This window comes from Neolamprologus brichardi, chromosome 1 (assembly GCF_056152115.1).
Source record: "Neolamprologus brichardi isolate AB-2024 chromosome 1, ASM5615211v1, whole genome shotgun sequence".
In the NCBI taxonomy this organism is placed as follows: Eukaryota; Metazoa; Chordata; class Actinopteri; order Cichliformes; family Cichlidae; genus Neolamprologus; species Neolamprologus brichardi.
Genome location: NC_142104.1, coordinates 39,308,854 through 39,331,537, shown reverse-complemented (window position 1 = coordinate 39,331,537; position 22,684 = coordinate 39,308,854). Strand labels below are relative to the sequence as shown.

Genomic DNA, 22,684 nt, shown 5'->3' with positions numbered 1-22,684 from the left:
TACTCCCAGAGGCTCCGGACTTTTACATAAAGATATTATATTCAGTCCTGTAGAAAGTTATATATTTAAAAATATGTGTGATCCTCTCTGGTTACTCTGGTATGAATAACTCTGAATCACTTTATGGTAAATAACACACTATGTGTAAAAAAACTGTGAATAAATTCCAGATGACAAGTTTGTAGTTCAACATACAAGTGACGACCTTTGACCTTCATCAGGTTTTATTTAATTGTGTTAGACAAAATCTCATATGCTCTTCATGCAGCTGAGTACATCAAGTGTTTAAAACGGAAGCTGTGCAGGTCTGAGATCAGCAGCTTTGTGAAACACCAAACTGAGGTCCTGTTAATGCTGATATATAGTGACACAGTTACATGAGTGATTAATCCTTTTGTTTTTTTGTCTTTAACTTTATCAATAAAACAGCTGCAGCCTTCACTACAGCACGTGTGGTACCTTTGTACTGTTTTCATCAGTTAATTTTGCAGTTAACATGTGAACATGTTGGATGATCTGTCTGCTGTCACTCGACGGGGCTGAGGTCTGAATCTGAGGGCAGCTCCTGTAATCACAAAGACAACAGAATCATCACAAACTCAGATATAAATTTTATCCCTCAATATTGAAATAAAGCCGATTCTTCTGTCCTCACACACTCAGGATCTGAAGTTCTTCTCTTACATTTTTTTCAGTATTACAGTACACTACAGTACTTTAATCCATAGTTCCTGATTAATGAGGAGTTACTGAAGTACAAGCTTTTAAAAAAAGTGTTACTGTCTTTACAGATGTGGCAAGAGACTGAAAACATGCTGTTGTTTGCACATATTTAATATTCAGCTCTGCACAAGAGCTGAAGCAGGATGCAGCCTGTTGCTTTTACAGTATAATACTTGTAATAAAAGTACAGTAACAGTAATCAGTGACTGAGCAGCCCGGGGCGTTTCTCTTGATTTCTTTAGTAAATTCATTCACCTGCACGGGTTAGCTAAACGAACCCTGACAGCCGAGTGCTCATTTTAGCTAGCTAGGTCTCAGGAGCTAGCTAAGGACGGTAGTTACGGATTAGCTTACAAACACGTTTAACTTACCGAAAAAGTGCAGCAGGGCCTCGGGTCCTTCTGTCGGGTAGTCCAGTTTACTGAAGAACACCTCAGGCTGTCAGGTTAAAACACTCGGTCGTGCGTAAACGCTGGGCGTCCTCTCAGAGCCTACGCTCTATCTGCTATTCGCGAACAGAGATACGCAAGTTTCTCCGTGACTGCAGCTGTCAGTCAAAGCTCTTATGATGACGTTTCACCCCAATTTAACATCACCGCGGTAGGAATTAGAATCAAACTTATGGGAAAGGAGACCCCTTGAACATCAATCAGCGTGATGAGAACTATTGAAAACAAAAGAAAGAATCTTTGGGAAAAAATTATCTAAGGAGAATTAATTTATTTTAGTATGACCCAGTCCCATCCGCTAACATGGAGGAGGCGGGGTTTATGACCTATACTGCAGCCAGACACCAGGGGGCGATAGAGACGTTTTGGCTTCATTTTTGGGGAGTTGTCGCGTCGTCCATGTTTTCTACAGTCAATGGCAGTGTTGCCAACTTAGCGACTTTGTTGCTATATTTAGCGAGTTTTCAGACCCCCTAGCGACTTTCTTTCTAAAAAAAGTCGCTAAAAAAAGATGTGAAAGCGCATATCGCTTTTACTCTCAACAAGCAGCGGGTGCTGTAACGCAGTCAGTTCTTCTTTTGCTCTTATGCTGTTTTGTGGATCAGGTTTAAAACTACTTATAAACACACACACACACACAAAGTAACTCCACCAGAGTGCCTATTTCGGGTCACTTTTGCCGGTCCAAGCCCGGGTAAAGGAGCAGGGTTGGAATTGTGACATTACAAAAAACAATAATTGCTAAAAGAAATTTAATTTGTAGTTCTAAATAAATTCTAAATGCATTTAGGACATTTTTTGCTCACTTTATGTCTCGTCCACGATGTTATTTCTCTCTCCAGCAGCGTAGGTTATAGTGATGGGTCGTTCGCGAACGAAATGGCTCTTAGAGCCGGCTCTTTGACGTGAACGACGCGAGCCGGCTCCTTATCGCGAGCCGTCACGTGGGTTTTTTTTTTTTTCTTTCTCTCAGCCTCTCTCTCGCACTTTTTTTCCGCTTCACTCAGCACGCGAGCCTTGTGCTTTACGCTGGGCAGAGGGGGGAGGGGCGGTAGTTACACTCAGTAGCACAGGAACAGAGCCAGAGAGAGAGAGAGAGAGCCAGGGACAACAACTTCACATTAGAAAGGTATAGTAATCATCCACAACTATTTTCGGTTGCAGATGATAAAGGATTCAGAAAGTTTATTCATGCAGGTCCATATGACAGAGAATATGCATCTTCTTTTTGTTTTCATATTTTAATTTATATTTAATTGTGTTGTGGTTTGCAGTGTTTTGTGTTGTTAAATTTGTTTAAAAGGAAAAAGCTGAAGATTTAAATAGTTAAAAATGTTTAAAATAGTTTAAAATAGTTTAAAATGCAAATAGTTGTTTTTTGTATTATATGATTTATTTATTACATTTTATGTGGAGTGAATAAATAAAGTATATTTATGGTGGCCCTTAGGGACAAAGCATGTACAAATCCAAAACGCGTAAAAACTCAGACGCACTTACAAACCCCGAAGCACGTACAAACTCAGAAGCACGTACAAACTCAGAAGCACGTACAAACTCCAAAACACGTAAAAACTCAGAAGCACGTACAAAAGACAACAGAAGTGCTCCAGGATGCAGGGCGCAGTGTTGAGCTTTTGTTACCTAGTGGCTACACAAGCCAGGAAGTATCAACAACCGGATTTGGTGTGTGGTAGTAACAGGTAAATGATTTTTTTTTTTAATTATATGAATAAATATGAGTGCTTGTCTATAAATACACAAACAATACACACATGCTTTCAATTGTGTAATTTAAGTGATCCAGGTAGCTCTGTTTTGGAAGTTCAGTTAACGCTAGAAATGTGTTTTGGAGTTTGTATATGCTTTAGAGTTTGTACGTGCTTTGTCTCTAGGGGCCATATATAAACATATATAAATAAAACCACCTTTTTTACATTAGTAATTCCTTTTCTGCATAATTTTATATTATTTATTATATATTGATTAAATAATTAAAGCAACAAAACAACCTGAAGAGCCGGTTCGGAGCCGAAAGAGCCGGCTCTTTTTAGTGAGCCGAGCCGAAAGAGCCGGATCTCTAAAAAGAGCCGGAAATCCCATCACTAGTAGGTTACAATTACATTAGCATGACCAATTATGCAAATTAGGTGATGACGTCATTTAGCGACTTCGAGGACAACCAATAGCGATTTTCCTTACTGAGGAGTTGGCAACACTGGTCAATGGTATCTACCGAGACACAAAACTTGAAAATATCTAGAAAACTGTGAATGCTAACAGACAGACAGAACCGACTGCAGTGAGTGAATTGTATGGATCAGATGCTATCATTTACAATGGATTACATTGGATTAATTTTTTATTTTTTGGAATTTCAGAATCTAAGTCTCTGTTCCCAGGTGTCATAATGTTTTTGAACATGTAATGTGAATGGCTCTGGTGCTTTTCAGGCATCTAGGAGATACTTTGCCATCACCTTCATAGGCTCCATCATCTGGATTGGTGCTTTCTCCTACCTGATGGTGTGGTGGGCTCATCAGGTTGGTGGAGTCTTAACACATGTTATGTTGGTCTATTATTCACACTGATAAGGACCCTGGCAGACTACTTTCCTACATGTCTCAGAGTAGTCGGCCCTGAGTGATGTCAATGATACTTTCAGGTGATGCTTCTGCAGTTAGTCCGGTTAGTTTAACATAAAGATAGTGAGAGCATAACATAGAGACAGTGAGACTGTCCTAGTTTTATAGAAAGTTTTGTCTTTTATTTGTCTCGTTTTACCTTGTGCAAGAAAAAAAACTTAATTTTGCCCAATTTCTCCTCAAAGGTCATCTCATTGTGCTTGCACCACAGTTGAGGTCTGTGCTATGAAAGTTCTTGCTCTTCTGGACGTTATAGTGGAATTTACAGCCTGATCCTCAGGCATGAATGCACAGTGTACAACCCCATGATTTTTAAAAATTGGTTTCAATTGGGAGATTATGGGCTCTTCCATAATGCTGTTTGCCTCTTGAAATGGCAGCCTCAGAATAAAATTGGACAAAATGAGACTTCCAATGAGTGTTTTTGTTTTTTTAAAGCAGCATTACTACAAGAGGTCCAGAGGTGCACAGAAAGACAACCTTGGAGAGAGACTCCTCTCCCAGTGTACTTCAGACCCAGCCACACACTGAGACAAAAACTGGTTCATCCCAAAGACAAACTCCCAAACACAAACTTAACAACGTAGTGTATGCTGTACAGTATAGCGAGGAATGCTCAGACCTCTACATTGGAGAGACCAAACAATCACTTCCTACACGCATGGCACAACATAGAAGAGCCACCTCCACGGGACAAGACTCAGCGGTTCATCTCCATCTAAATGGCAAAGGTCACTCTTTCGTGGATCCCAATGTTCACATTTTGGACAGAGAGGACAGATGGTTTGAAAGAGGAGGGAAAGAAGCCATTTATGTCCACTGTGAACGACTATCTTTGAACAGAGGTGGTGGCTTACGGCAACAACTGTCTGCCATCAATAAGATCCCTTCCCAGACGCCCTAACGCCCACTCACATCCTGGGTCATTTGACCTCAGGAAATCACATGATGGGGTGGGGCTAGGTTTCACAATGGATTCACCTGAAACCTTGGCTGATTGGGACCTACACTCGTTTTTTTACACCTTGGCTCATGTAATTAGGTAGAGAATTAATAGGGGGTCCCTGACCCTCTTGGGGACACTCCCGTAGGGCTTAAAATCTGGGACTCTCCACCAATTCCTCTTAGCTGAAGAGCTGAAGAACTGAACTGAAGAAGCTTCTCAGATGAGAGGAGAAACGTCTTTAAGGAAACTTAAAGAAGTCCAGATGCTTTTCTTTCCAAGCTCCTTAGACTATGATGACCCGGATGACTGAGAACCTTCACAGACATACTTGGAGAGAGACTATTTAGGTTTTTCTGTAATTTGAGTTTTATTTAGGCTTTGTTGGGGGGAAAATGAAGAAAAAAAAAGAATAATGTAGAGTAATGTTAACTAGTTAATTAGGCACCGATTTGGGAAGACGGTTTAAAATTTTGGTCTCACTTTGTGGCACTTGGGCAGTTTTACCAACCAACTACAGCCAGGTTGAGGATACTCGTTCTGACACTTGTTTTTTTTTTTTACTGTTTGCAGGTGGGTGAAACTGTGGGCATCTCAGAGGAGATCATGGGACTGACCATCTTAGCAGCTGGGACATCTATCCCTGACCTGATCACCAGTGTGATTGTGGCCCGGAAGGGTTTGGGTGACATGGCAGTGTCCAGCTCAGTGGGCAGTAACATCTTTGACATCACTGTAGGGTGAGTCACTCTTAATTCCATTCAGTTTTATTTACATAGCGACAAACCACAACAATCGCCTAAGGCGCTTTATATTGTAAGGTATTGACCCTACAATAATATGGAGAAAGCCCCCAGAATCCATTGTGTCTAGAATAAAGCATTAATTTATCCACCATTGTACCTGTACTTCAGTCAACAATTGCATCATTGTTGTAAACAAATAAGCCAATATTGTAATCACTATCAAAAAGTTACAAGAGGCTATGCTAAAATAGGCCAAAATATATTTTCTTACAAAAACAAAAAAGGAAGATCAAAAAGTATAGGACCCTAAATAGATCCCTAAGGAACACCTGAGGTAACTGTAGCAGACGGGGTACGAAGGTGTGATGGTAAATAGCTTGATTTCTGCTTCTGTTCTGTTTGGTTTTAGTCTGCCGATCCCTTGGTTGATGTACACCCTGCTCCACAACGGTGAGCCAGTTATGGTCAGCTCCAATGGCCTGTTCTGCGCCATTGTGCTGCTCTTCCTGATGCTCCTCTTTGTCATTATCTCCATCGCCGCCTGTCGGTGGAAGATGAGCCGAAAGTTGGGCCTCACCATGTTCGTACTGTACTTTGTGTTCCTCGTCCTGAGTGTTCTGCTGGAGGATCGTGTCCTCATCTGCCCTGTTTCCATCTGAGGGAAACAGCACCGTCACACAAGACTTGGTACATCCACACACAAATGATACTGTAATATAGGATCTGTTAGAGAAAAGAACTGAGCCTAATGTTAAAAGGCTGATCAGGCACACACTAGATGCTAAATTAAAGGAAAATTCTACGCTTAACGTGGTTTTACATATTTAATCTGACATTTAATGACATTTAATCAACATTTTCCAGCAGCTCCAGTCTCATAGTCAAGTCTTACCCTCCACCTTTTTAACTGAGTGTCTGAGCTCTGTGAAATATATGAACCTCTTTCACAGTGGGCTATAGAATCATCAGTTTGGAGCCATTAACCAAATTAAGAATAGTTTTACCCCAAGAATCCTCTTCAAATGCAAAAAGTGCAACAGTTTTGTATAGTAGTGAAACACATTTACCTAACACATGAAAGATCCCAGGTCAAGACCAGGAGAAGACACAAATCCTGAAGTCCAACATACAGATCCATCTGCTGTAGCGACCTGCTGTGAATGAGGGAGTAGCTGGAAGAAGCATAATTAAAAACTTCTTATCGTGGGACCAATGACTGTGAAATATCAATACAGTAACGCACACAAGACGAGAGATGTCAGAATAAATCAGGAAATAACTAACGCTAAGACCAGGACTAAGATATATAAACTTGACAGAACACGACGGGGATGACAGAAAGAGGTAAACTAGAATACAAGCAGACTGCAATCAGGATATAATACATGACGAATGAAAATAAGATCCTAAAGTTGTGTGATTTGGCGCTATATAAATAAAATTGAATTGAATTGAATTGAATTAAAGAGCCAAACATAAACACAAGAGGCCCTCAAAAGACACAAGGAACAAAATTCGAAACTGTAGGTTCACGATACTCCCCCAGCTCTCTCCCAGTCTAGAACTAGAACTAGAACTAGATAGATAGATAGATAAATAGATATTTAGATAGATCGATCGATCGATCTGCCAGTACATATATACTGGCAGAGGCCAGGAAACAGTAATTTCTTTACTGTGGCAACAACACTTACAAAATATACAGACTGTGTCTATATTTGTCCAACACAGCAAGTATAAAACTTAGCTGTAGCTGCTGGAAGTATCTGAAAATGACACCACGCTGCTTAATTATTGTCAACAAACATGAAGCAATCATAACACATCCCCATTCTGTTAACAGATTTTCTTTAGTTAGTTTTTTTTTTTTTGGTGTTGATGGAATTTTCCTTTAATAAGCAAATGCTTATGGGTAGTCTCTGAGCTGACAGCATTAGGTCATTTAAAAACATTACACCCACTCCAGTAGCAATGGTATGGACTGACCTTGCAGGAAATCAGAGTCACTGGATGCAACTTCAGTTTTGTATGTTTAGTATTTCTGGAACTATCATCCCTAACACCCTGTTCTGTATTTAACTTGACAAGTATTTGTTCATGTTTAGTGTTAAAAAGAGTTTTTGTGTCACTTAACTGTGGTGGAGAGAGTCAGTTGTGTGTGTGTGTGTGTGTGTGTGTGTGTGTGTGTGTGTGTGTGTATGTATGTGTGTGTGTGTGTGTGTGTGTGTATCAGGAAGACACGCATCAGACTGTCTTAGCTGTGAGAAAACCTGACCTGTGTGATGTTTTCAGATGTTCCTGTTGTGCTCTTGTTGGATTGAAGTGGATGCAAACATGGATTATTGATAATGAAAACTATCAATATTTCAAATTAAAATTCCATGCTGCAATAAATTATTTTTTTAACAGTGAACTGGAACAGTCTGCGGTGTTTTGGGGAACTGGAAAAGAATATGCTGTTCTTTTAATCTAAAACGATATATATGGTTACACTGGTTCTACCAGAAAGTATTTCCTCTTCCTTTGTCTTCTTTAATAAAAAGTATTTAATTAAATGTACATTATACTGGCTAAGTATAAAAATTGATGGTATGTCTGTTTCCCAGAAGTGATGCTGGAATTTCCACTTGTAAGTGGTTGCATAGTAGATTATAATGCCCACTCCAAACACAAATATGCAGATTAAACTACAATTAAACTGTGTGATGTTTATGCTAATAGCAAGCTAAGAGTGCAACAAATCTATGTCACGTTGTTTGCAGGTATGTGTGCGCAAAACCTCAGTATAAGGGAAAGATCTTGCTGATGGATTTATGGGTTCACTGCAGTTTTGATTCATACTGAATAAAACCTCTTCAACTAATAAAGATGGTGTCTGTTAAGACTGCAGACAGGAGGAAAAACCAGGCTAACAGTTTAACAATGACAAGTCATTAGTCGGTTTGTTAGCCAAATGTTAGCTTTTCCTGAAACAAAATGACATTTCCGTTAACTTTTCTTACAGGCAACACAATTTGGCCATTTAAAGCTAGCATTCTGCTAGTGCATGCTGATGGCTGATTGACTTAAAAATATGATGTAGCACTCATTTCAACACGATAATTCAATGTATTCTTTTTTGTCCAGTCTTAGGCTTCAGCAGCCCCATTCATTATGGGTTGTCTTGCAGGCCCCTCCTGAAAGCTGATGTCTAAAGTGTGACAGTTCTTAAGCATTTAGAAGTTCTTTGACTCTACAGTCACATAAGGGGAAACTGGTTAGAGACCACAGCACAACCAGATTTTTTTTTAGCAAACATGTGCAATGGGCGATGAACTACACAGACTGACTCAGACTCAGCGTGAGACCATGACTGTTTGCAGACAGGTTGCCTCTCGCCAGCGACCCGTGCAGTCGTCTTGTGATTGCGTTGAGAATTCAATCCAGTCATTGGGAATCTTCTACTGACAATTGACTGATTTAAACATTAAATACATTTAAACTCTAAATATTTTAAGAAGAAGACGCTACAGACAGCAACACTGAGGGTTTACATGATTTTATTTACACTTAAACAGTCCTGTAGATCTGGTCGCTGTACAGAACGTCAGAACTTCACCACTTCTAAAAGGACCTTTGCACATGTGTGAATACACTGTTATAAAATGTGATTTATACAAAGGGCAATTCAAATGTACATGGCCCAGAATCTGCAAAATCATTTATTTTTACAGTACTATTGTTTTTTAAACACAACAGAAATCCACAAATGAATCACAGCTTTTCTAAGCTGATGTGTCATCTCCCAAATCAAAATTCGCCAGTTAAAGAGATTTCCACACCTAAAGGTTTTTTTTTTTTTTTCAGGGACAAAGACGTGCAACTTGTTAAACTTTTCCAGTTTTGCTTAGCCATGCCACAAATCAAAGACTTGGCTGATATTCATAGGACCTTGGTGATTTCAGAGTCAGGGGTCCTCCTTCAACCACTCTGCCTTTCAAAGCTGGATTAATATCCTCACTAAGGCAGTAACAAATATAAGCGACAGAGGCAATGCACTCCAGGGTCCATTTGATTTTCTCCAACATAACATCATACGGTCTCTAGAACTTAAATAACCCCATAAGGGTTTTAAAAAATTAAAATATGAACTTTATATTCAAATTAAAAGTGAAGTAGGCTCTTTGCAAAGTTGAACTCTGTTATCCTTACTCCTGTCCAAAAGTTAAATCTTTAGTAAATTCAATGGTGGATACAGACCTCAGGGTGTAAACATCTCCAGGTATCAACCTTTTCATAAATCCCACTTTTTATAATAAAGTCCTCTTTTACTGTTTGTTTATGCTAGCTGAAATAAGAATTCTTAATTTAGCTTTAGTCTGATTCAACACTAATAAAACTGGCTGGATGTTGCCAGAATGAAAAATTTAAACCTTTTCCCCACATATGTTCCCAAAAGATTCTGGCATCCTGGCTGCTCGGTGGCAGGTGACAACCTGTATCCATAGACAAGCAAAGAAGAGACAACACAAAACACAGGAGCCACCTTGAGGTCCAAGACATTAAAATGATTTGGATTATTGTATTAAACCGACATGGAAGCGGAAGGCAATGAGATTAAAGTCATTTGATTCAGCCACAGGCCTAACTGGCTGCATGTGCAATACACACTCAGATATGCTGTTATTAAATGAGGCGGGGCTTTACAACACAAAGCTCTTTTGTTAACCTCCGCTAAGACTCATTGATATCTTTATAGTTGGATAATTGTTACCAACAAATCAAAACTTCACTTTGGTTTTCCCTCCAGATAAAGTGATTTAGGTCACATAGATCAATTGATATTGTATGTTGTAAGGGTGATTGTTCACGCTATTTATCCCACACTCCAACCACAATCCTTGACAGTACCGCACTGCTAGTTAACAGCACCGGGTTCCTGGGCTTACAGATACCACCTTCCACCTTCTACCATCAAAAGGTAGAAAGCAGCGCTTGCGCTTCCTGAAGCGGTCAAGAAGAGCAATCAGACTCCCTTCTGCCCTCAACACTTCCCACAGAAGCACTACAGAGAGCAACGTCTCAGAGCAAACTTCAGAGAATGGTGAAGACACCAGGCCAGGTCTCCTCTCTCACCCCCACAGGACCACACACCAAATCCTGCCTGCACAGAGCTGCCGACACGCAAACCGTTTACCATCCTGCCCTCTAAAAAACGCTATTGCAGCATCAGAGTCCTGAACTCTCTTTAAATACACACTATCACACACTACAGACACACAATCCAAGAACTGTTGTATATGCAAACTCTCACACAAAATGTCTCTGTAACTGCTAATTTGTGCAATATTTTCAGTGTCTGCATAACATGAGCACCTATGTTTTTAATATTCATCAGTACAAAGATTCACATATAGTGCCTAGGTTTCTGCTGTGCAATATTTGTAGATTTTGATCTTAGCTGGGTATTCATGTATAATTACTATGACTATAGCGCACGGTGTTCTAGGAGAAACACAGTTTTGTCCCACTATGCAGTCCTTGTGTGGCCAGCATGACAAATAAAGTTTACTTTAACTTTCAAATTTCAGTCTGCTGTTATCATCACGAATTAAAGAAATAACCGTGAATAACAAAAAAACTGCAAAAAAGGTTCATTATTATTATTATTATTATTATTATTATTATTATTATTGCTATTATGGCTGACCATGTATATGTTTGCCATTTAAAATATTTAATTTGAACTAATTCATGCTATGAACTCTTACAACCCCAAATTCATCTCTCGATTCGGGTTAGACCACGAAAATGAATGTAAACAAATGCGACGCACTCATGTATAACTCATACCAGTGGCGGATGTTTTGGCTATTATTTTTACAGCCTTTGAACATCAAGTCAAGTTTCAAAGTAAAAAAACAATGGTTTGGCTGACATCTTTTTTTGTGGTTGAGGTGAAGGTGGAGGTGTTACACATGCCTCACTGCTCCATCTATTATAGATTCTCTGCCATCCCTGTTAACCGCTCTGATTGAGCTTTAATGCTGATTGGCTGCAGAAGACTCATCTGTCCGCAATCTGCTCTCTTCCTCACCGCTATGTGGCTTCCTATAGGGCCGGTAACACCTCTGTAACACTGATATGTACTCTGACAACAAACAGCCCGCTGAAGAAGACTAAAAGTGGTACTTTTCATGGGGATGAATAGCTTAAAGCTCAGAAATCATTTTTTGTAAACAAATCCCAAACATACCATTTTCTCTGACAAGTGAAAAAAAGATACACTTGATCTGGTAATAAGGACATATGCTCTTCAGTACAAGAAAAGATTAACGTGATCAGCATTCATCGCTCCCTGAGAGGATCAGGGTCATAACATTCGCTGATTTAAAGTAATGAACATGATAGTTTTTTTTACAATGAAATGTCCTGTTTAATCTGAACTGGTGTGAACGAGTGTGCAAGAATGCAATTTATGATAAGGTCTTTTACTCTGTCACTGTGATGTGTTTCTGCTGTTTATTTTTATGAAAAAAATATTTTGTAACTCTGATGTTTATGGCTTAAACAGTGAAAAACAAATGCTTTGTAAATGCAGGATCATGCTTTTCCCCTGTGTTTGAGAGAAGGGAAGATTGATCATTTTTCCCAGCTTGGTCTTTAGTCAGGACACTTTATATCAGATTCATTTGATTTTGTTTGCCTCACTCGCCTCTCAGGGCTTCTGTAAACCACCGTGTTGGCTTTATGTTCCTTCACTTTTCGCTGACAACTAGAAAGCCTGTAGATATATGCAATGTCTTCAAAATTCATGCAGATCTAATTAAAAAAGTTCCATCTCATAAAGCATAGAAAGCTCACTGAAAACACACACCAAACATGTACTGCATCTTTTCCACACTGAGCGAAAACATTTTTCCTGGTTTAAAACTGCAAGACGAGAAGACGGCCAGCGACCACAGGTCAAAGTCAAACACTGCACATAACAAAAGGACGGTACAATACATAAGCTGACTTTGTATAAATAAAGTTCCAGTTAAAATATTGCTAGTATTAGTCTTCATATGATGAAATGATATACAATAAGAATGGTACATTAAAAAAATCCTTTCCTGTTGTGTATTTACAGGATATCTGCATCACTGTCACTCATTCCCAATGTAAGCTGTTGCGGCTCACTCGACACTGCATGGAGAGGAGTTTATGAACGCTGCGTGTAGTGTTTCTGTCCTCATAGATAGAAGTCTCTAAAACTTCAGGCTACATAATGCTGTCCACAGTCACCTGTACCCCTATGAGCGCTTACAGAGTTCCCCCAAACATTCCCGTAGTGCACATTCGTGGTCTTCCAACTGGTTTCCTGAGCTAGTCTTAAAGCAACAATGAGGATGATGAGAGTTAATCATGGTGTGTTTAGGTGACTCTTTACAAGTAAGGCTCTCCAAAAGTCCTGCGACACTCCATGACACCTGTGCTCGGAGGACGGTCACAGTTGTGGGTCAGCTTCACCAGGTTGGGTGTAAGGCGATCGTACGCCAACTTGTACTCACGGTCGAAGGCGTCTGTGGGAAGAGGAGAGATCAGCAGCCAAATAACATGTGGGTGGAGATTTTTTCTTAAAACATTTAAACATGTCAATCAGTTCATTAAGGCTACATGTAACTGGTGCATGCACTCATTTACACTTTTATCTCTTTGAGGACTGGCTGAGCAAAACGGAGCCGATATTGGACTTGGAAACAAAACTCAAAAAAATCTTTAAAGTTCTAAAAATCTAATAAATACCTCGCTAATACAATTGCTGTGAAGAGCAGTGATGCTGCATATACGGTTAGGTTCATTTATAGCTTATTAATACTTCCCCCAAAGTTCAGGTTTAAATGAATTCATGCTGTTTTATGAATTTTACAATAGAGTTAATCAAATGAATTATTGACACACACATATATACGTATGTTATGTAAGAAACACTCTTCTAAAACATACACATCCAAGACATAAACTTAATACTCACCAATATCAATGTTATCTTTTCCCAGAGCCACCAAGGACAGGAAGAGGATGTCCCTGTACAAACTCCTGAGGAAGAAAGGCGAGGTCACATGCGATCCGTATAAATGGCGGATGAGTGCTTTAAACGTGTATATTTGAATCACTTTTTCCTAAACCCAAACTGGTAGGTCTTTCTTCCATAAACACAATAATTAGATGAACAGACACGCCAATCATAATGAGCAGAAGCACAAGGCAAACTTTGCTGCCTTCATGCAAACATTCAAGCAGGTGTTAAACAGTCATGCTGTCTCCCTTTTCCCTCTCAGGTCCTGTTACTGCAAGTACAATAATTGGAAACTGTGTAAATTGACTGCTCGTTTGTGGTTGTCGGGGTTAAGTGAATGAAAATAAGAACAATAATCAAATCAACTCTCCAAATAACACTCCCTGATGAGCACAGTGCATCTCTCTGCGAGCATGTTTCAGTGTGTTACATTTTCGGACTCTGTGACATACACTTCCCACTAACCCAACGGCACTGACTAGAAGATTGAATTTATATCAATCCACAGCTGAAAATAGTACCAAACAAAACTGCACGGCCTGTGTATTTTACACATAATAAATGTCTTATTACTGCATTTGTGGCCAATTTATATTACAATATAACTGGAAAAGCCTTCAAATATGAATTGTCCTTATATGTGACTGAACAGTTGGTGCTGACCTTTGCCTTTTGACCCCGAGCGTCTGGCCCAGCAGCTGCAGCAGCTGAGCCATCGGGCGGCTGACGTCGTTCCTCTGGATGCTCTTCACCATACTGTGCAGCAGCTCCTCACTGAATGGCTTTTCTTCCTCTGGGACTGGCCGAGACACAGGGTAACCAACATCTGGAACACATGCACACACGCACACAATTTATCATGATTTTGCATCAGACATGTGAAAATAATTTCAATAATAGATCATCTGTGAAGAGTAGGCACTCTCTCTGATGAGAAGCACTTGGGGCTGGGTATCTGGAAGGCATAAAGTGGTACTACACTTGCAGGTGTTGAATAAGTAAATCTAGTACAATAATATTATAATGAAAAACAGGGGTTAAAAAGTGGATGCACAGTACACAATGAATGTAACCCGGCAATATACAAATTAACAACTGAATACTTTACTTGTCATATACATTAAAATAAAAATAATGTTATCTGTAGCTTTTAAGATTTAAATTTAAGAGTAATTATTTGTTACACGTTACGTGGTTCCTTGTAATTACAGTCATTACAATCTGTTCTGCCAAACAGTACAGTTTCCTCTCAAAGCTTAACTAATTCACTTCAGAAACTCTGCTAGAAAACTACGACTCAACATCCTGTCATGAAGAATTGTTGCATTTGTTGCTTTATACTTGACCAGTGTAGTTGTCTTCTTGCTCTCTTCAGGTAAGTTCAAATTAAATTATAGTTAAAATTATATATTATACATTATATTATAATTAGCTTATTATAACAGCATGGCCCACTGATTGTGTTGTGAGAGTACATACATGTGTTAAAAAAGTCCTTACAGCAGATCCCTGACTGCACATGTGCACGTCTCCCCTATTCTGCTGTCTAGTCTCATATTTGTGCCTCCGCTGTGCTGCATGAATAAAACTGAAAATAGCCCCTGAAATGTACTTCAAACAGTTACCATAAGATTACATTACATACAATACAATTGTTCACTGATATTTCTCATTTATTCTCAGCACAGAACTGCATTTCTACTGCTCCTACCTACATACCGCTTCATTTTTTAATATAAAAAGATGGAAGTTTTATAATATATGTACATATATCCAGGAACAAATATTACATTCATATTTTGCCTTTAGTTTCATATAAGTATTTAATTACTATTGATATAGTAAATGATATAGTAATGTTGTAAGATGGGCAGATACCCTGAGGGATAAATACATATTATCAGACATTTTCATGCATGCACAAAAAAATTACTACTACTATACTCAAATATTAGCATAAAAGATATTTTTGTTTATAAAATTGTTAGGAGTTACATAACATACTAATTTCCTAGGATACTAGGGCCATAAAAAACTGTCATGTCTATATTTACAGTTTAAAGACCCACCAGTACTGCAACCTGAAGCTCTGTACTAACTTCCTGTTAGTACATATAACATAGTATGATTTATATAAAACTATTTCTGAAGGTTTAAAGTTGCAATATATTTAGAAGCTAACTTCTAATAAATAAGAATGTCAAACTTTACACAGATTGCCTGTTAAACTACAAACAGTAACAGTATTCAGGAGTGGCAGCGGTCGGTGTTCAGTACCCAGCCCTTTAAGCACCACACGTTGCTGAATGTCCTCATTACAAGTGGACAAACACAGCGGACAGTCACCACAGATGCAAACCCACGTTCAAATACAGAGCAGGGCTGTATTTGAGGCAAACACGTCAAAACCACCTCAGAGTCAAAGTCTCAGTAAGATTTTACACCGCACAAACACTTTCATTCCAACACTGGGAAACCAGCCGCTGACTTTCCACAGACAACACTGCAGTGCAACAAGCAAAGGACACAGAACAGAGGGAAACAGCCAGAGCAGAGGACAGCACACAAACAACAGGACTCATCTGAGGCCGTCTGCAGCAGAGGTGAACACTCACTCTCTAACAACAGAGTACAATTAAGTCCTGCAAGACAGAGAGCAGACACAGCCTGTTAGCACACAGATCGGCCACTGCGCCTCCTCCTCCGTTAAACAGTCAGTTACTGCAGACATGTTAGCACCAGGCTGTGGTATTCGCCCTCACAAATCCAGCTGCTGTGCAGCTGTTCTCAGGACTAAAAAAAAGAAGAACCCCCCTCCCAAAAAAACCTGCAACTTCAGACTCATTTAAACGACCGGGCTTTTTTTGAAATTCTAATTCTCATTTTAATCCTGAATATGTTTTCTTTAGTTTAACTCACTCTTGTGATTGGAACTTGGAACATAAGAAGTTTCAATCCTGAGAAATGCTGAAAAACAAAATAGTAATCGATGAGCATTTCCATCCTTTATCTGTTAGCAAGGACTGGATTACTTATTTTTAAGCATTTTTAAGCATACTGTATAAAGCATTTTAGTGAAAGCTTCTGTAATTTTTCAGCCACACATTTCATAAATATTCTTATTATGTTTTACTTCGTAGAACTCTGTGTTACAGTCCTGGCCATAATTTGGATCACGGTGGCTGGATTTCGTTCTGTGTGTTCTGTTAAGAGTCTCTGGAGGTCATTCCTGATTGGAGAGCTGGCAGCTGCTGATTGGTCCCAGGGTCAAGTGGCTGTTTTAAAAACCCTCTAAAGCAGTTGTCCTGACAGCAGCAGCAGCCCCGTCCTTTGTGTGGCCTTTGTATGAAGACTGATAAACAATATACTTCTTCCTAACTTTGCTACCTAGTGTGGATTTAGGGGTGTTTAATTGTGATGGATCTTTGGGAGAGCAAATGACAGTTACATTTTCTTGTCTTTTGATTGTCACCAGTCAGGCTTTCATTCAAGTTTAGCCCAGAAAACTTCCAGAAACCTCAAAAGAAAATATAATTAGAAAACAAATGTGCATCTACTACTACTATGTGAATATTAGAAATCGGTGGAACTAATTCAAATTTACTGAAAGCAGAATATATTCAGTTTGTAACTGCAATTAAAAAAGTTTGAGGCGAGCCCATGTTTAGATTTTCTTTTGTTTCCCACTTTTTTGTTAAAATATGGACACAATTAGGCGGATGGAAATGCACTTACTAATATTATAGATGAGTGGTCTCACCTTTAAAAACAATATTATTGTTCAGCATATATACACACGAGGCTTTCTGATCAAACTGCTTCTAGAATATATATACAGTTATTATTTAACATTGTTGAACATCTGTACTAACATTAAAACTAAGTGAGGCAAAAAAAAAAAAGCGTATGCATAGATGTGTTTTATGCATATATGCAGGCATATACTCACCCTAACGCACATAAATGTGTTAAAAGGGTTTTTATTGAATTTCATAAAAAAGGTTAATTAACTTACCTAACACACACAAAAAAAATCTCTCTCTGTTTTTGGTTGAGAGCTGCTGAAAGAAGCTCCATCTATATGCAGGTTTTACAATATTCTCTTCTTTTTTGTATTTTCATTTTGGACAGATGGTTACAGGACCTGAGCAAATTTCCCCACTATCTGAGGAAATAGAAAACATATCCAAGCAGTGCAACTCACTGTATGTGTTCCAGAGGATGTACAGAGGCTGGATGGGGTCCTGGTGCAGCTTGAGGTTGTCCCACAGGATCTGGATCAACACGTGTTTACTGTCCTCAGACATCCAGTGGTGAGGGATCTGAGAAGAAACAGTGTGAGTCAGACGTGCCAATGCTGAAAAATGCTGTGAAACAAAAACATATTCCTTTCTTTTTTCTTCCATTATCACAAGCCATTGGATCTTGTGTGTGTGTGTGTGTGTGTGTGTGTGTGTAAGTGTGCGTGCGTGCGCGCATGTCCGACCTGGGAGTCTCTGTTGCAGTGCTCAGAGGTGAGGATGAGACCTGGCAGGTTGCTGGGTAGGTCCAGCCGTCTGAAGTACCAGACCAGGTTCCAGTAGATGATGGGGTGATGGTCCACCATGTCAGCCTCTGTGATCACTGAGTCGCCCTCGTTCTCCAGCAGACTCTCAAGCTCCTTCCACAGCACCAGTGGGCTCAGGTAGGGAACCGTCACAGGCTCGGGGTTGTGAAGCCGCCACTCCATACTCAGTGGGTCCTGAGTGTCACAAAAAGAGAACTGCTTAGGTTCACAGCCAGCTTGTGCTCTAGAGCCACTACTCCTTCTCATCAAAAGGAGCCAGCTGAGGTGGTTTGGATCTGGCCTGGGAATTCCTCTGTGTGGGCTGCGACCCAGCCCCAGATAAGCAGACGAAAGTGAATGGATGGATCGATGGATGACAAATGACTTATTTATATATGCAGGAGATGTGAGTGATTAACATTGTTATGGTTAAATATTAATAAAGACAGGTTTGAAGTTATCCAACACAAAGGGATATGCAGCAACGGGTTTTTGTTTTGGTTTGCATTATTTTCAGAACTGGACGTTTTAAAACCTTTGTCTCTCCTTTCATTGTGTATTTTGTTCCCAGAGTAAACTACTAGAGGTACCGAACATGAACACTTAAGTTCACGGATTCAAGACATGCCGTACACACACCAGTCCAGCCTTACCGTGGCTTCGTTCAGACAACTGGGCAGGCTGCCTGATATTGGCAAACAGCAGTTGTGTCGGGTCGTTTCATCCAGAGGACCAAAGGCGCTGACACTGCGGGCTATAGGAGCTCCAGAGGATAGTGCCCCCTGCCGGCGTTCTACGGGTATATTGATGCCTTGATCCCTGGTTGACCGAGACCTGCAAAGATACAGCAAAGACAATTTGGCCCTTTTTCCCATAGACAATACTGACTATTTGAACATAGGGTCAATGATTAAGTATAGAGTTACTTTTCTATAAACAGCAACACTGATTTCTTTAGATCACATTAAGAAATTTCACTCTGCCTTCATATTACAAACTCTATATTTTACAGGAGAGTGTCAGGGCAGCAACCTGAAGCAAACAGTGACTCAAAGCACAGCAGGAATGAAAACCAGAGAGGCTGGAAAAGAAAATTCAGGTTTTAAATGGCCAAGTGTGAATACTAACTTTAACCAACTTGAAATCCCGTGGCATCACCTGACTGATAAACTGAAACAGGAGCAATAGTTCGAAATTCCTTCTCATCCTGCAGCTAAAGGATGTTTTCACATGTTCGATTATTTGCCCACTGTGTACTGAGCTGTGTTTAATAAAGACCAGACAAATTTTCATGGTATTAATTTATTCAACTTGTACTTGTCTACACTTGGATGCAGATCAGGGAACATAATTCAAAAGCAATTAATGCCAAAATTGTGGTAAATACACATCTGTTTGCTTGCTCTATGTCAAGTATTTTACCGATATATCTGTTTCTGTTCATCCCTATTGCTCACACATTTCATAATCTCAAGTTTCCCCCCAAATACCTCACAAAATTGCACCTGCACACACACACACACACACTCACACAGGCACACACACACTGAGCTTTGTTAGGACAGGTGATGCAGATTCACTGCTCTTTTACAATGCAGATGTGGAGTGTGTGGATGCAGCTACAGTAGCTTTTCAGTTCAATAGCATTGTGTAACCAGACAAGCTGCATGAAGATGAGCAGAGGTCCATAAATAAATTAAAAAAATAAAATCATACAGCACATCTAAAACTAAACTACAGGAAGAACAAAATTTTTAATGATGATGATGATTATCGCACTGTATTTCAGATCTCAGGCCATAATAACATTGTAACAGTTGTACAAGACACGAGGTAAAAGATAAGGAAGCACAGACAACAAACAAACAGAACAAAAAGAAGTCATTTTAATCCGAAGGTGTCTCAACAGTGCAGTACTTATTTTAATTAATTTTTTCATATTTTAGACAAAACACCATCTTTTCATGTTTTCATGCATTGCTTGTTAACAAAAATTGTATGATTATTTGTCTCACTAACATGTTTTGATACTAAATTTAAATCAGAAATGAGCAAAAACATAAGTAGCTAAAAACTCCACTACATTCAGGTGTGGTATGTTAGCAGCAGCTAATGTAGCCTCAAGCTTTTCATTATACAACAAATGTTTTGTTTACTTTAATCTCTGTCCGTCGGTAATTGTGTTCTTTTTACTGTACGTGCTCCAGTTTCAGTCAGAGGGTTTCATTTGTCACTACTGTCCACACTTAATTCCGATTAAAGAATTTCTTAAATTGCCCAAAAGAAAACTAGCAAATATTTTGATTTTGACAAGAGCATATAAACAAATGTAAATGTAAGAATGTAGTTTAACACTGAGTATGAGTGCATACCTTGCTGAGCACTCCTGCACAGCAATCACAGGGGACTGAGGGGAGATAGCTGTCGTGGGACAGGGCGTAGACAAGGTGGATGTCCCTGTGTCCAACCCTGTGGAGGCAGAATATGACGAGGTCGTCGCCTCATCTACTGATGGGCTGCCCTTCAGGAAGAGCCTGCAGAGAGGAGAGAAAAAGGAAAAAAAAACATTACTTAATCAGTACTTAATAAGACATTTCTCAAGTAGTAGAACTTTAAGTAGAACTTAATCACAATAAAGGTTTTGTGCTTGTCTGTATTGTTCTTACTTACCTGAAGCAGCGTTATCGATACTGAAGAGAACATTAAGTAACAGAAATAATCAATTACACCTGTGGGGTTCTTTGCTTTTGAGACCAAAAGCACTCAAGTCTGGAGCCCACTTACAACATTTTGGTGTCGTCTAAAAAAATGAAATGACTTTTAATTTAGTCATATCTCCACTTGGATGTGCTTATGCTAAAGCTAGGCTAACACGACATCCATAAAGTTCTGATGAAGGTCACCTTAGTTTCAGTGTGTTAAACGCGTAATAATTAATGACTAAGAATGTACGTGTCTCAACTCTAACTTTTGGTTGAACTTTATTTGAAACGAAGCAAGCCTTAGATCATTTAAAAAGCAACTTTACATAATTCCGGCATTTAATCAATATGGACGGAGGGGAAAAAGATGAAGGGGAGAAGAATTGAAGGTGATTTATTTCATCTTTTTTGACAATATAGTCAATAGTCAACAATAAGCACATAAAAACAGCATACATACATACATACGGCACTTGAGCATTTGCCTACCTGCCAGGTCCTCGCATGTCCCTGATCTCCACATTGAGGAACGGCAGGAATGGGTTTCCACAGAAGGGGCAGGTGGTGTTCAGGTTGGAGTCATCTGCTGTCCAGCCGGCCATGATCTCCTCATCATACACCAGGCAGTCGCAGGTCTTACAGCGAGAACAGCTGGAGATCAGCAGCTGGAGGAAGAGGACACAGATGCACAAACACGTTTAGCTTCTGTGGAAGATTTGTTTTGATTTTTTTATCTTGCAGTTTTACCTCCATGGCGTAGTTGTTGAAGATGCTAGTGTTGCTGGTGTACCGTGAAGAGCTGAGGTCCGACTTGTCTGGCAGAGAGAAGCCAGGCAGTCCTGCATCAGGATGAACAAACTGTCAGAATATGTGAGGGGGGCAATTATATTTATTTGAATTTATTCTTTATTCTTATCAGACTACTTGTCATTTTCCATCTTGGTGTGTTAATGTTTGCCATAAAGAACAGGCCAGACTACTGAAAGCAGGTCTAAAGCATACTGTAGATAATCAAATTCTATATTCTTCTATACAAACTGCAAAGCTTTGTTTTTTCATTGACTACACTAATGAGGAAAATACAGCGATAGCGTTTCTTGGTTGATAAGTAGAAACCCGTTGCCTAGAATCAAGCATTTATTTATACACTGCTTTTCACATAAACACAGAGTGCTTTATGAGTCCAACACAACGCACATGAGAATGATATTAAAGAAAGAAAACAAAGCAGCACAAAACAGAAAGAAATTAAAAGCAAAAAATGCACAATTTTTTAAAAAAGGAAAAAGAACATTCATTTGAGTGAATCTTGTGCTGACCAGGGAGCAGAGATGTGGGTCTTCCGTAGCTCGATCCTGCAGTGGGACTGTCCAGATGGCTGCGGAGGGGGCTGCGTCTGGGACTCCTGCGAGGTCCTGGAGGGCCAACAGGGCCATTTCTCAATGGAAAGACCATTGAGTGCTCTGTGTCTCCAGAGTCTTCCTCATCTAACAGTGAGGAGCAGTCTGGATCTCCCGCACCGAGGGAGGACACGCTCAAACGGTCACTCTGGCTGTCCTGGATGAGGAGAGCAGAGCATTTCAGTTTTTGCCAGTCTAACTTCAAACTTTCACAGCAACTGCAGATTATTTTAAATGACTTATTAGTAACTCTGACTGCCTCCAAGAAGATCAATGTAAAAATATAAACAAAACCACAGCACGAATCACTCAAATCTACAGGTACAATATTTAGTTGCTTATAAGAAAACAAAAAAAACAACAAACTGTGCTACTAAATTAAACCTAAACAAATTGTGCAATTTATTTAGGTTTTTCAGGGGGAAGAATTCACATGGATAATGTCAAAGTCTCAAAAACTCCAATGAGGACACACATTTCTGAAATGTC

At 39.5% G+C, this 22,684-nt stretch overlaps 2 protein-coding genes across 8 annotated transcripts in view; one reads left to right on the top strand and one right to left on the bottom strand.

The window, feature by feature from the left end:
- The window catches only part of LOC102780926 (sodium/potassium/calcium exchanger 1-like), a 30,489-nt gene extending 22,570 nt beyond the window's left edge, over positions 1-7,919 (top strand). For both annotated transcript variants that reach the window (XM_087841840.1, XM_087841843.1), the window contains 3 exons: positions 3,626-3,715; positions 5,334-5,500; positions 5,916-7,919. In XM_087841840.1, coding sequence (XP_087697966.1) covers positions 3,626-3,715; positions 5,334-5,500; positions 5,916-6,165 — 507 coding nt within the window. In that variant the 3' untranslated portion in view covers positions 6,166-7,919. The remainder of the gene's footprint in view (positions 1-3,625; positions 3,716-5,333; positions 5,501-5,915) is intronic.
- A 1,112-nt stretch (positions 7,920-9,031) lies between these two features.
- LOC102790254 (C-myc promoter-binding protein-like) overlaps positions 9,032-22,684 on the bottom strand; it is an 85,987-nt gene continuing 72,334 nt past the window's right edge. For all 6 annotated transcript variants that reach the window (XM_087841819.1, XM_087841824.1, XM_087841831.1 and 3 more), the window contains 10 exons: positions 22,115-22,352; positions 21,543-21,634; positions 21,285-21,460; positions 20,466-20,627; positions 18,747-18,927; positions 18,034-18,288; positions 17,752-17,869; positions 14,211-14,373; positions 13,503-13,567; positions 9,032-13,050 (listed from right to left, as the gene is read on the bottom strand). In XM_087841819.1, the coding sequence (XP_087697945.1) occupies positions 12,914-13,050; positions 13,503-13,567; positions 14,211-14,373; positions 17,752-17,869; positions 18,034-18,288; positions 18,747-18,927; positions 20,466-20,627; positions 21,285-21,460; positions 21,543-21,634; positions 22,115-22,352 (1,587 nt within the window). In that variant the 3' untranslated portion in view covers positions 9,032-12,913. The remainder of the gene's footprint in view (positions 13,051-13,502; positions 13,568-14,210; positions 14,374-17,751; positions 17,870-18,033; positions 18,289-18,746; positions 18,928-20,465; positions 20,628-21,284; positions 21,461-21,542; positions 21,635-22,114; positions 22,353-22,684) is intronic.